Source organism: Podospora anserina, chromosome 2, assembly GCF_000226545.1.
Source record: "Podospora anserina S mat+ genomic DNA chromosome 2, supercontig 2".
In the NCBI taxonomy this organism is placed as follows: domain Eukaryota; kingdom Fungi; phylum Ascomycota; class Sordariomycetes; order Sordariales; family Podosporaceae; genus Podospora; species Podospora anserina.
In genome coordinates, this window is record NW_001914858.1 from 1,207,421 (window position 1) to 1,221,129 (window position 13,709).

Consider the following 13,709-nt stretch of genomic DNA (forward strand, 5'->3'; position numbering starts at 1 on the left):
GTCTTGCGTTGTTGGTGAGGGATAGGTTGGTTTTACCTGGTGGGGAGGGGGAAACAACGGAGGGGTGGGTTGCTTGAAAGTTTTGGGGGGGGGGGGGGGGCAAGAGGAGGAGAGAGAATGAAATTGTTTTGTTTTTTGTTTTGTTTTTGGGGGAGGATGGGGGATGGGGATGAGGAGTTGATGTGGAGGATGATGATACTTGAGGTACTTACCTATGGAAATTGCTGGTTTATTAGGGTTGGTTTTTTTTTTTTTTTTTTTTTTTACATGGAAGAAATATCAAATATTATATGGGAGAAAAAAATCAAAATTTTGTGAACACAATGAAGATAAAGGAGTGGGAGTTGAAAAGACACTGCGTGGCGTTGGGGGAGGTATGGTATAAATAGGGGAAGGAAAGGGGTTGAGCATTCTGGGGTGTGTCGGCGTTGGTGCTTTTTTGGTTCTTTTTGCAAAGGGAGCAAGCAAGCATTTCTGGGGGTTTTGTTGGTGTCCTTTTGTGTATTTTATTGAAGCATTAGGTTTTATTATGATGAGAGGATAGGCACCATTCCACGTGCATGCTTTAAATCAGCTTTGAAGGTTTTTTTGTTCACACTCTCTTATGTGCAATATCATGCATGCTTTCCCTGCTCATGAAATCACCGGTAACACATGATATGTGAGATCCGGTGGTGTGTTCCAACCCTAATAATGATGATGATGATGATGATGATGATGAGAAGCTAGAGATATTTTGTGAGTCGGTATGCCACTCAGATAGGTGCTATATACAGCCAGCCCCCTTCCCCGACCCCCGACCTCTCAACTACGACATATCTCTGTGTCAAAACCATCAAAGATTCGGAGCTATTTTAGTTATTTGTTTTACCTCAACCCTCCTTGTACCCCCCACCAGCCCAGAAATACACCGGTGCGGCATCTGCAAATCGGCCCAACAGCTCGGACTCACCATAATCCTTATCATCTCCTCTCTTTTTGATGTTTTAGGCGAAACATCCTCATCGTCATCCTCCTCCTCCTCATCCTCCTCACCGTCGTCAACATCCCCCGCAAATCTAGCCCTATTGCCGTTGGGCCATTTCCAGCTCTGGAGTCTCTCCTCTTCCCAATACCCCAGCCTTGGCTTTTCCTGTCTCTTGGGGGAGACGGGGGACACGAGCCAGGCTTCGAAGAATTCGTCCGCGTCGTCTAGGGAGGGGAGGGAGTGTGGGGAGAGGGGCGAGAAGCAAAAGGAGGAGAACGACACAGGAAAAGAGGTGAGGTCTGATGAGGTGGCGTTTTTGTCGCTGAAGGGGTTGGAGGTGTAAGGGGATATTGACCAGAGGGGTGAGGGGGTGGTTGGTGAGCGGTAGAGGGTTTGGGGGGTTGTTAACATGCTCCTTTGGGGGACCGAGCGGAAGGGGGGGATGGTGTGAGGGTCGGTGAGGAGGGTTAGTTTTGGCTTTTGGTGGAGTTGGGTTTGGTTTTGGTTGTGGGTGGATGAGGGGGGTTGTGATGGGCTGTTGTTGTTGTTGTTGTTTTTGTTGCTGTTGCTCGAGTTACTCTGCGGTTGAGAGGGGCCGTTTGGTGATTTTTCATTGTTGTTAGGATTTTCTTGCTGTTTTTCCGACGATGCCTCCTCCTCCTCATCTTCTTTTTCTTCTTCTTCTTCTTCCTCGTTCTCATCCCTCTTCTTCGTCACCAGCCTCCCCCGCGGCTCCCCATCCGTATCAACCACCAAAAACTCCTCCACTCCTCTCCCTAGCACCCCATACACGCTCACCTCCCCGCCCTTAACCCCCATAACAGCCGAGCTGCCCGCGTAAACCGCCTCGTCTTCCCACCCGCACCGGTTGGCAAAAACAATGATTATCTCCTCCTCCTCAGCGTGCCCGCCCCGGCCCCTGATCAGCGGCTCCAACCTCCCAACCCAATACGCTATCGTCTCCAGGTCGGGCTCATCTTCCCTTCCCGTAAGGAACCGCTCCCTCATCTCCAGCGTCAGCCAGGCCATGCTGATTATGACCAAATTCGCCTTTACCGTCGAGCAATGCCTTGCAAACTCGTAAAGATTCCAGGGGTTGGTGAAATTGTACGGGTTGATGTCCATGCAGATCCCCATCGCGGTCGTTTTCCCGGGAAAGACTGTACTCTCTGGGGAGTCAGAGTAAAAGCCGGGGCCCTCTCTGGCCCAGGTTGCGTCGGTGTAGTAGAGGAAGGATTTGCGGTAGTTTGCCACTTGGTTGCCGGAAGGGTTGACCACCAGGAGGGAGTTGTAGTACTCCCCGTTGGTGTGGGATTGGAGTTCTGGGTAGCCGACTGCTACTGTGCAGCGGAAGGATTGGGCTTTTTGCTTGGCCCAGGAGGAGGTTGGTCCGGTGGATGGGGACTCGAGGTAGGGGGCTATCTGGGATCGGGAGCGGAAGTTGTAGCCTTTTCGTGCGTGTTAGTTGTCCGTGTGGGTGATGGTAGGGGAGAGGGATAAATACCGGAAAAGGACATCTCGGGGAGGATTAATAAGTCGAGTCCCTGATCGAGTTGTTCTGATGCCGAGGCAGCGAGGACTGCGTCGGCTTTGGACATGTTCTTTTCAACCTCGCCCACTTGGGGGGAGAACTGAAGACAGGCTATCCTCATTTTGCTGGGTGTTTGTGCTGTGATGCCGGTGCAGATTACATGGCGATTGATAATTAGGTGTTTGGTGTGTTTTGGTGTGTGGGCAGGTGATATATGTCGTGTGACGCTCGGCAGGTGAGCGAGCGTAAATGGGTTGCAGGCCCGGCCTGGTTGTTTTGCTGGGAATGCTGCCGAAAGTGATGATTGATGATAGTTGTGGACTTCAGTCGTAGCTGAGATATGGCCCTCCTCTAGGTGATATAAACCTCAACCAAATGCTTCCCTGTGGCGTAGATGCCCTCTCAGTTCGAGCAAGGATAGGGCTAACGTCCCTGTAGGGAATACGCACAGGTCCTGAGCGTGGCCCCCAACTGCCCATTCGCTGTGTGGTTCGCCGTGCGGTTCGCCGTGCGGTTCGCTGTGTGGCTCGCTGTGTGGTTCGCTGTGTGGTGTGTGTGTGTGGCTGTGATATTTTTAGGCACTCCTTTAGCCACCTGTCTGGTGTGACACCCAACTTCTTTTTCAGATTCATCAAACACACCACCTGGTCTTCCCACGTTTGCTCGGCTGTAGCGTTTCTTTCCCATGCATGCGTACAAGCGGCACGGACTCGGAGACTCCCTCTAGCATCTCACTTGATAAAATCAGCCTTCGCTAACGGAACGTCGGAGGTTCCCTTTCTCTCGGACCACTTGTCGGACCTGCCCAGAGGCCCCTTCGGTAGATGGCATTTCACATGCCACATCAGATCTCTGAAACAAACCTAATCCTTTGTTTCAAGAGCAGTGAAACTCATCATCAGAGAGCTTCATGATCTGATCGGGGAGGGGGGGGGGGGTGACTACCACCGGTGTTTTGGAAAGGTAAGAAGCGAGTGTTACTTACGGGTATGTGAAGAAGAGGTAATTTTAGAGTCAACATATGCATATATCGTTGGGAAAGACAAAATGTCGTCGATGCAAGTGAGACTGTAAAGTTGCCTGGAGGAGGGGAAGGGGGACGGGGAGGACGGCGAAGCTGATTGGCCAGCCCTATCGACGCCGGATTGGGTCTAGACTTTGTGACGTGGGGCTGGTCTGTGCTTGTCTGTCTGCAAACACCACAAGCCATCATCATCGTGAATCTCGATGTCGGAAACTTGCCGCGCTTCAAGTGGACGGCAGGAGGTGTGAAGTGTTTGGGTACCCGGGAGCCTTTTTGATAATTCAGGTGGCGAAGAACTCATCGTCGAGACTGTCTTGTTTGGATTGGGTACTGTTCGTCGTTCGTGTCCAACATTGGATCTGGTACCACATCTCGATGCTACCTACTTAGTCGTCGTTTTATTTTGAGTTGGCTTTGAGGCTATCACAAATCAAAGGGGTACCTTAAACAATAGCATTGGAAACTCTTGCCCCCGGTGTCACGAGAGGGGGTCGGCGCTAGCATGACTTGCGTGTCGTGGTAGGCAGCCGTTTGAACCACCATGAAGCGAGTGAGTGAAGCATCAGAATCTGTTGCTCATTTTTCCCCCCTGTTGTGAGTCTGGAATTTGTCGAGCAGTTTCACCATGAGCTTTGCTTTTGCTTGAACTTGCGGAATCTGAGACGACAAGACGAGGGAGCAAAAATGTCGTCCCAAACAGCGAGTTACATGGGAGTGGTGGTTGGGTCGGTGACCTGTGAGTCTCCCCTATCATATCTTCTATCCATACGACCGACCCCCTCCCCCTTTTGAGCAGCTGATTACTGCTAACCCTCCTCCATAGCAACCTTCTCAGCCCTCATCTCCCTCACCTCCCCAACCTGGATAGTCTACCAACTCTCCCACCCCAGAGTCTACGACCACATCGGCCTCTTCACCCGCTGCTCCCTTTCTGCCTGCGTCCCCTTCCCCTCTACCCGGTTCTGCTCCTCCCTCACCACCCCCGTATCCCATATCCCTCTCCACCCCCGTGGCAAGCCTCCCACCCCACCATTCTGCACCAAATGGCGCTCTGCCGGCTTCCTGGTCAACATATCCGTAGGCCTCAGCCTCGTCTCCCTCGTCGTCGCAGCTCTCCTCCTCCTCGGCAACGCCCACGAGCCCCACTCCTACCGCATGCCCAGAAAGCACGGCACGAGAATCATGGCTGTTTTGATGATGATTGCCGGGACGATGGAACTTGGAGCGGTGGCGATGGTTTCTGAGCTGAAGGAGTATGAAGAGATGTTCCAGGTTCCTGGGTATGAACACGGCCAGGCGTGGTGGGTTGGGTTGGGAGGGGGAGTGTTGAGTCTGATCATGGGGTTGGGGGTTGGGCTTGTGAGATTGATGGACTTGCCTGAGCGGACGGGAGAGGGTATTGATGGTGAGGTGTAAATTGAGATGGTGATGATGGAAAATGATGGTGGGTGTGATTGGGAAAAAGAAACAAGTAAATAGCATATGTTGATCAAAAAGCATCGGGCATGTTCAACATCAAGAAATGTGTCGTGAGCAGGAGCAGGAGCAGGAGCAGGAGCAGGAGCAGAAGCAGGAGCAGGAGCAGGAGTGGGAGCAGGAGCAGGAGTGGGAGCAGGAGCAGGAGTGGGAGTGGGAGCAACCACCTTCTACCGAGAGGGTGGTTTGGCCAGTGAGCTTTTGCTTTTTCTTATTATTAATTGTTTGCAATTCCAGTAGTCTCATCACAACAATTATCTACCGACCTCCTCTCACCTACAGATCACTCGCCTCCTTTACCCACCCAACATGTGCCTCCCACCCCTCCCAAACCTCCGTCCTGAAGTTCTCCTCCATCACCTCCCAATCCACAACCCCCTGCTCCCTCTCTTCCATCTTCGGTTCTTTCCAGTCCTCATCAAACACCCACTCCTCCCCTCCACATCCCACCACGGTATTCCTGTACCACTCGTCTTCTTCAACACCCACCACCTTCACCTCTCCCAAATCAATCCCTTCCCCCTTGTCCCCCTCCCTGACCAAAACCACCACCCTCTCCCCACCCTTGATCTTCATCCCCGCCACCACACCTTTCGTGTCCCCCTCGGCCCTAACCTCGCAAACCACTCCCTTCTCATCCTGACTCACGACCCTCCAAACCTTCACTTCAACCCTCCCCCCGTTTCCCAGCGTCACACCCCCCCTCACCCACCCCAACCACTTCGTCAGCGTCCCCTTAACCTCCCACTCCCCACCCCCAGGGGTCTTGACCTCAATCCCCAAAACCCACTCACTCAACACCCACGTCGGCCCGCTCGCCCACCCATGCGCGAGAGAGTTCCTCGCCCGGGAAGGGTAAGCAGGATACTGAACATCCCCATCAATCCTGAACCCCTCCGCAAGCGTGCTCCCATTATTAAACCCATCCCCATTGACCAGATGGCCCCATTCCAACAACATCAGCTCCACCGCCGTGTCCACCTCCCCAGAGTGGACATGCCCCAGCAGTTCAAACCCACTGGCAAAAGGACTGATGGTGTTTGGAAACTCTGGACACGGCGCCCCATGTTTTAGCCACCTCCTTCTCAACTTCTGCGAGATCTGCCGTCTGGTAGGGGGGCCGTGTGGCAACGGGGAGGGTGCTCGAGAGGGTGATTTGGGTGACCGGAAGGGCAACCCCGAGGGAGCGAGGTTCGCGCCCGAGATCAACAACCAGGAGTTCCCATCCTGGGGGAGGACGGGGCTGTACGGCTGTCCCTTTTCGGGGTAGCAGCTCCTCTGGCCGATGTTGTCTGAAAACAGGCCCGTCTCGGGACAGTACAGCCTGCTGAGGCCGGTCTCAAGCCTTGTCTGGGTGGCTGCCCAGAGAGGGGGGACGTCACGACCTAGCCAACTGGCCAGGGTGGCTGAGCGGGAGAGGACGGTGTGCAGGAGCGCCGAAGCCTCAAGGTTGTGCCCCGTCATCCCCGGCCTCAACCAGTCCGCCGTGCTCGTGACGTGGACAAGCCCCATGTCATCCACAATCGAGATGGAGTGGTGCAGCGCAAAGAGGTACCGTCCCCAGATCTCACCCAGCCACCCCAGATCCCCCGACCACAAAACATACCCAAACACCCCAAGCAAACTGTGCAGATGATACGTGTCGCTGAACTCCCTATTCTCCGTAACCCCCATCGGCGGCCCCGCATACGGCAGTCGCCCGTCGAAATACTGATTTTTGAAAATCACCCGAAGCGCGTTCTTGACGCTGACCCAATCGGAAGTCGACACCGCAATGGAAGGTATGGCAATAAACATGTCCCCCGGCCAAACCATCCTATCCCTCTTCGCCCCATCAGTGGTGACCGACTCCCCCTCCGAGATGGTGAAATTGCTGTACCACGACCCGGCAGGCGAGCGGTTGTGGTCAACAACACGGTTGTAGTCGATCAGCGCGCCCCCTTCTCTCGGGTCGATGCTGCCGAGCTGGAGCGTGTACGCCCCCGCGTACCAGATCTTGTTCAGCAGGTCACTTGAAGAAGAAAAGTACCCCGTGTACGCCTCCCTTCCGTTGTCGCCCTGAGACGGAAACGAGGAGCAGCTCACCCGGACCTCCGAGATGGCAATGCGTTTCTTCTTCCTCCCCAAGCCCGAGATCCTCCCCCCCATCCCCACCCCCCAAAACCATCCTTGGCCCCCATCCCCATCCCCGTCCCCATCCTTGGGGACATGCAGAGTAAAATACCCAAACGCCCCCCTCACAAACTCCTTCCCAACACAAACCTCCCCCGGTCCCTCCACCCCCAACCGCAGAGGCAGGTCCCTCATCCGCCTGTCAGTCGTCGCGTCCGGCACCGGTCCGGCAAAGAGATACGACTCCGAGTACGCCAGACTGACCTCCTCCAACCCCCCCTCGACACTCTCAACGACAAGACAGACCCTCCCAGAGATGTTCTCCCCAAACTCCCAGCTCACCCACCCCCCCTCCCCGATCCTCACCGTCCCCTCCTCAACGACAATATCAACATCCCCTTCGGTCTTCCATATCCCCCTCGGCACAATCCTCCTCTTGTCCTCGGGCGCGCGTATATACCTCTCCCAAGGCCCCTTCCACCCCTTTCTCCCTTCAACCTCACACAGACACAACAACCAAACAAGCACAAAAACTCTCATGTTGAGTTGCTGAACAAAACCCGCCGACAACAAATCAACCGTCGTCAGACATGATCTGATCTACGTCTCCCCCCCGCACTCAGCCGCAGCCAGACATTCAAACGCAAACGGAATGATACCCCGCCATCCATCCATCCATCCTTACATCACATTCCTCACATTTCATTGGCAGATGGTCACCACATCATACAACAATACAAATCTAGCATTTCATTTGTCCCGAAACCTACACAACACAGAGAAAAACTAGAACTAATAACTAGCCCACTCGAGTCCCGCAAGCCTCGCTTCGTCAATGAGAAACAACAAAGAAAAAGAAAGAAAAAAAGAGAAAAAGAGATGCATCACTATTCCTCCTCTCAGGCACAAAATAGCTTTCTACCAGATCAACCACATCACTTGATGTGTGATAATCCTTGCTACCCTAGCCAAAAGAAGCATGATACACCCTCCCCCTTTTTTCTTCCCCTTCCACCCTGCTCATTGACACAAAAAGCCAGACATTTCCCCAATCGCTGCGGTCCATGCACTAGCAATGGCCGTCCAAAAGGGCTGGGTATATCCGTTATAAAGCCTCCCAGACCATGTGTGCTCCCACCCCAGGCCCGGTCCTCCTCCTCCTCCTCCTCCTCCTCCTCCTCCTCCTCCTCCTCCTCCTCCTCTTCCACAACCTCCTCAGCCCCCCTGTCCTCACCCTCCTTCCTTTCTTCTCCCTAAACTAATTACCTATCCATCTACCTTTCAAACCCTTTTATTTCTTTTCACCTTCTCTCCTCATACTTTCAACCACCCCCCTCCAATCATGCATCACTGCTAGTCGTGCTCTCCGTCGTCTCGCCGGTTGCCGCTGAAAACAAAATTAAGATAACGCCCGGGTGAGGTGTTGTGTGTGTGTTTGGGTGGGGGATATTGGGTAATGTGTTATTGGTGGTGTTGTGACTGCGGAATGGTCGGCGTCGAGTGGTAAGTCTGGGAGCTATGGGATCGACCAGTCTTCTAGGCCGTGCCAGGACCTTCCTCTGCAAGGACCCCAACCCAAGAAACCGTCTTCGAGCAAGTGCTGTCTTGCAGCGCCAAGGCTCTTTACATATCCATCGACTCGGTGCCATTGGCGCCGAAGTTAAAGCCGCCCTGGCCGCCCTGCTGGGCACCGTTCGCACCGAAGCCAAACTGCTGAGGCTGGCCCATAGACTCATCCGCGTTCTCTTCCTCGTCCGAGAAGTACTTCTCGATGATGTTGTACGCCTTCATGTAAATCTCCTCGTTGGCGTTGGTCTGGCAGTCGTGGATCTTTTCCATACCGCCGCACTCCTCGATAAACAGAGCAAATCTGTTGATCGACTCGGGTCCGTCGCCGGCAGCCTGCTTGTCAAGATCACCGACCTTGAGGATGTTCTCCAAACCATCGAGGGCGACCTGGATGATTTTGTTATCCGGGCAGGCGAGGAGATCGCAGAGGGGCTTGATGCAGCCTTGTTGAACCAAGTAGCGGATCTGCTCGGGCTTCTGCAGACCACCCGACGTGGCGTTGCTGATTGCCCAGCAGGCCTCCTTACGCGTCTTGAGATCGCCGTTGGAGAGCAGATGAATCAAAGGAGGAATGATGTTGGCGTCAATAACCGACTGGATCTGAGCCGAGTTGCCGGCCGTGATGTTGGAGATGGTCCAGCAGGCCTCCTTGCGAATGCCGTCCTTGTTGGAGCTCAACAGAGACAAAAGGCAGGGCAAAGCGCCGCAGTTGATGATGACCTGGGTCTGAACGTCGTCGCCGGTGACTATGTTGCCGACGGAGCGAAGTGCTGGGGTCTGAACAGAGGTCGAGGCGTGCATGAGGAGCTCCACAAGACGGCGGGGGATGCCAGCCTCAATGACGGCTTGGATCTTGTCATTGGCACCGTCGGAGAGATAAGAGATAGCCCAGCACGCGTCGATCAAGACCTCGTCATCCAGAGAATAGACCAGCTTGGCGAGAACTGGAAGGGCGGGGGCAATCTAGAGCAAAAAGAACATCAGCATCGTGCGACACGAAGAACAAGGGACAACATACGGTAGCCCAGTCGGGCTGGGGAGCCTTGCCGCGGCAAAAGTTGCTCAAGGTCCAGGTGGCATTTCTGAGCATGGAAAGCTTGCGGCTGTCACCGAGAAGAGCAAGGAGAGGACGGAGGGCACCCTGGGCCAGGACGAAATCACGGCAGCTGGGACTATCACCGGCAATGTTGCCCAAAGCCCACACGGCCTGCTCGCGGACATCGGGTTCGGGACTGCCCAGGAGCTCGACGAAGATGGGAACGGCACCGGCCTCGATAACAACCTGGGTCTGCGCAGCAGAGCCCGAGGCAATATTGGTAAGAGCCCAGGCGGCCTCGAACTGGACAAGAGTGTGGGGAGAGCGGAGGAACTCGACGAAGCGGCTCACAACGCCAGTCTTGATGACCTCTTCGATTGGGGGGTTGCGCTCCTTGCTGAGCAGTTTGCGGAACTTGGTGGTGGCCTGGATCTGAGCGTCAATCTGTTCCGAGAAGACGCCAGCCACCATCTGAGGGAGGTCCTCGTTGAGCTGCGCACATTTTCCGTCAGCATTTTGTCTGCAGCGAGGTTTGCTGCCGAATGCGGCCCCAGTCGGTCCAGCAGCAACCGCAACACGCAGCGGGGTACAAGTGGGGTGGAAATGAGAGGATGATGCTGGAGCGCAAAATCGACACCTTGGGGTAGGGCAGAGGACGCGATGCAGCGGGAAGCAACAGCGCCTCGCATGGAATACCGTCGTAAACATACCTGAGACTCGCTGGGAGGGTTCTCATCGTCACTGTCGGGGGCAGCACCGAGAGACGCCCCAGGACGGTCTGCACCAGTGCCAATGCCACGGCGCTTGGCCAAGTTCTCCTCGCGCTTCGCCTTGCGGATCTCAACCTGCTGCTCCTCACGGCGGCGACGAAGCTCCTCGGGCTTGAATGTGTTCTTCGCCTTGAACTGAGTTCTGCGATGCTCGGGGATGTAACGTTCAGACATGATGTCAGTTTCGCCGATGGGAGATGGGCCGTGGTGGGTATGGCAGGCAGTTTGAGGTGAGCCAGTCGATAGATAGATAGATAGAACGATGGACCAGACCAGACGGCGGGGGATGTCGGGTAGACAGTGAACTTTGATAGAGTCAGGCTTTCGCAGGCCCAAGTGATGATGGTGGAATGCACGATGGGGAAAAGTTTTTCGTTGGGTGATGAAAGAAGTTGGAGTGAAGAGACTTTGAAAATAGGTAGGGTCTTGCTCTGGGCTTTCTCTGGCCTGGCGCCCGCCCCGCCCCGCAGCGCATGGATCAGTTTTGGCCTAGTTGTGCCCCACCCTCCCACCACACCTTTCGAGTCAGCCAGCGCTGCCTTGTGGCTATGGCTGTGGCTGTGGCTGCCTGAGGCCACAACCAAACTACCCCTCCATGGCCAAAATGGGCCAAGACAAAAGGAGGGCACGGGCCACAGCACATGCTCCCGCGATGGGTTGGTGAGCAGGTGGAAGTGCTTTGATTAGATAGTGTAGACCAGACGCGCCCCGCGGCTTTCAAGACGCGTTGAGTGTATCTCCCCCACCGTTGTCCATATTTGACCTAGGAGTTCCTTTGCTCAGTACAGTCAACCATGACTTCCCAGCAGGAAGAGGGAGATCTTCCCCAAGGGTTTGTCCGGTTGAGGGATGTACTGGACCAAAAGTTCGTGCCTGGACAAATGGTCAATGTCATAGGCTCCATCATTGACACCCAGGCCCTGTTCAAAACCAGCAAAGGTATGTTTGCCCTGCTTCCTGTGCTTCTTCTTCCTTTTGCACCCAGGCTTACCAACAACCCAAGATTGGAAAACCACATGGTCCCTCATGGATTGGTCCGTGGAAGATGAATGCTATGGCGTCAAGCTCAACATCTTCCGACCTCGTGAAACCGACATTCCCCAAATTGCCTACCAGGATGTTGTCGTGCTTCATAGGGTCAAGGTCCAGAGATATGGCGGGAACATGTCCTTCATCACCAATCATCAGACCACCATCAGGGTATACGAGTCCTCAAAGATCCCCAGGCCTCCAGAATCCGCCTCTGTGGCTTTGAGACCGTGCACCAAAAAGGACGAACGCCCGGAACTGACCGAGGAAATCCACCACTATGTCGCAGCCTTTTACCACAAACTGGACAAGACCAACGCCCCCTCAGAGGAGGTGTTTCGGCAGGCAGCCCGGCAATCTGCCAACGTCAAGGACAAGTTCAGTCTGCTCCAAGATGTGCAGGCAGAGAGGTTCTACGACCTGATCGTCCGAGTTGTGCGAGCACCACATTTTGACTTTGACAATAAGGCAACACTCTATGTGTCAGACTACACCGAGAACCCGGCCTTCCATGACCACATTCTCGAGAACCTCGATGCATCTCAAGACGGCGATGTATATGGTTATACCTCGGAGGAGCCCGCGCCAGTAGCGGAGAGATGGATCGCCCCGGAGGGGAAAAAGTCTCTTCAGGTCACCTGCTGGGAGCCTCATTCCCGCGCCCTGCAGGAGGATGTCAAGCTTGGCTCCTGGATCGGACTCAAGAATGTGCAGATAAGACTTGGTCATGATTACAAGTATTTGGAGGGTTTTGTGCGGGAAGATCGGACATATCCAAACAGAATCAACGTCTACCCTCTCAACCTGGACGATCGCGAGAACATGGACGATCGCCTCACAGCAGCCTTGCGCCGTCAGCAGGCTGCGGACAAGGAGAAGAAGAAGGTGATCAAGGACATCAAGTCTGCTCAGGTTGCAGGTCAGAAGCGGAAAGCTTCAGAGGTGCAGGCCATCGAGGACCAGCCGGCTCTGAACGCGAAGCAGCGTCGGGCGGAGAACAGAGCGAAGAAGGAGGAAAAAGCTCGCCAAAACGTAGTCTCTGCCGCGCCTGTTGCCCTGAGCACGAAGAGTGACCCGCCAAAGCAAAATCCGACCCAAGATGTCACTCTTGCCGGAAATCGGCAGATAATCTGCGAGAAAAGCAATGCCGGCCTGACAACCATCGAGAGCATGCTCGAGCCGAGCTTTATGAAAATCAAGATCGATGCAGACACTGTCGAGGTTCAAGTCCCATTCGTGAACAAGAAATACCTGACCTTTGTCCGCGTTGTCGACTTCTCGCCTTCCTGCATAGAAGACTTTGCCGTCAGCCGCAAGATCACCCAGTACCAAGATCTCTCAGACAGCGAAAACAGTGACGGATCGTCCCTCGACGAGGACGAATCTTCCGGTGGCGATAACGACCCCACCGTGAAGCGTGCTTGGGAGTGGCGGTTCTCACTGTTGCTTGAAGATGCACTGCCGGCGGATGGATCATCGCCTGCGCGGGTGTGGGTGGCGGTCAACAATGGTGCAGGTCAGTGTCTCACCAATTTGGATGCAGACGACCTCCGGAAGAACAGGAAGTGCCGGTACCAGCTCCAAGATATCATGCACATATTGTGGGGTAACTTGGAGGAGGTCAAGGCTGCTAATGGCGAGAAACAGCAGGCTTCCAAACAGGAGGTCAATTCCAGGCCAGGCTCTAGGGGTAGCAATGGGAACCGTACGCAGATGCACGATCTGGATAGTGACGAAGAGAAGGAGGAGGTTAGTGGTCGTGGAAAAGAGAGCAGCTCGAGGTCGAATGAGATAAGGCTGGTCAGCAAGCCCTTCACGTGCCCTATCAAGCAGTACGGCGTCAGGACTGGGAAGAAGGATGAGTGGATGCGTGTGTTTGCCATGGATGGGGTGCGGATCAAGGATGTGTGACTAGTTTTTCGGGGAGGAGGTCTATGTCTATGCGGTTTTCTTTTCTTGTCTCATGATTAACGACATCCTTTTTCGTTTCAGGGGGGGGGGGATGAATCATCTGCCTTTCTACTTTGGCTGTTCTGGCAAGGCGTTTTGGGACAAGCAGGCAGGAAGGGAAGCCCAACATGTGAGGGAGCATATGCTGAGGAGAAGGAGGAACATTAATTAGGGCATATGACATTGCATGTTTTAAGCTTATTTAAATAGCTATCACTTTCAGTCTCTGTACATGTGGATATATA

At 54.4% G+C, this 13,709-nt stretch overlaps 5 protein-coding genes across 5 annotated transcripts; 1 reads left to right on the forward strand and 4 right to left on the reverse strand.

The window, feature by feature from the left end:
* Positions 1 to 835: 835 nt before the first annotated feature.
* PODANS_2_3180 (uncharacterized protein) lies at positions 836 to 2,619 on the reverse strand (the record flags this gene model as incomplete). Its single annotated transcript, XM_001911026.1, has 2 exons — positions 836 to 2,385; positions 2,472 to 2,619. 2 exons carry the CDS (start codon positions 2,617 to 2,619, stop codon positions 836 to 838), a joined length of 1,698 nt encoding a protein of 565 aa, XP_001911061.1.
* A 1,734-nt stretch (positions 2,620 to 4,353) lies between these two features.
* Positions 4,354 to 5,022, reverse strand: PODANS_2_3185 (uncharacterized protein; the record flags this gene model as incomplete). The annotated part of the gene is made up of 1 exon (XM_001911027.1): positions 4,354 to 5,022. The coding sequence occupies one exon, from the start codon at positions 5,020 to 5,022 to the stop codon at positions 4,354 to 4,356; it is 669 nt and encodes a 222-aa protein (XP_001911062.1).
* Positions 5,023 to 5,274: 252 nt separating this feature from the next.
* PODANS_2_3190 (uncharacterized protein) lies at positions 5,275 to 7,650 on the reverse strand (the record flags this gene model as incomplete). Its single annotated transcript, XM_001911028.1, has 1 exon — positions 5,275 to 7,650. One exon carries the CDS (start codon positions 7,648 to 7,650, stop codon positions 5,275 to 5,277), a length of 2,376 nt encoding a protein of 791 aa, XP_001911063.1.
* Positions 7,651 to 8,733: 1,083 nt separating this feature from the next.
* PODANS_2_3200 (uncharacterized protein) lies at positions 8,734 to 10,659 on the reverse strand (the record flags this gene model as incomplete). The annotated part of the gene is made up of 3 exons (XM_001911029.1): positions 8,734 to 9,642; positions 9,698 to 10,207; positions 10,306 to 10,659. The coding sequence occupies 3 exons, from the start codon at positions 10,657 to 10,659 to the stop codon at positions 8,734 to 8,736; spliced, it is 1,773 nt and encodes a 590-aa protein (XP_001911064.1).
* An 852-nt stretch (positions 10,660 to 11,511) lies between these two features.
* Positions 11,512 to 13,425, forward strand: PODANS_2_3210 (uncharacterized protein; the record flags this gene model as incomplete). Its single annotated transcript, XM_001911030.1, has 1 exon — positions 11,512 to 13,425. One exon carries the CDS (start codon positions 11,512 to 11,514, stop codon positions 13,423 to 13,425), a length of 1,914 nt encoding a protein of 637 aa, XP_001911065.1.
* Positions 13,426 to 13,709: the final 284 nt, after the last annotated feature.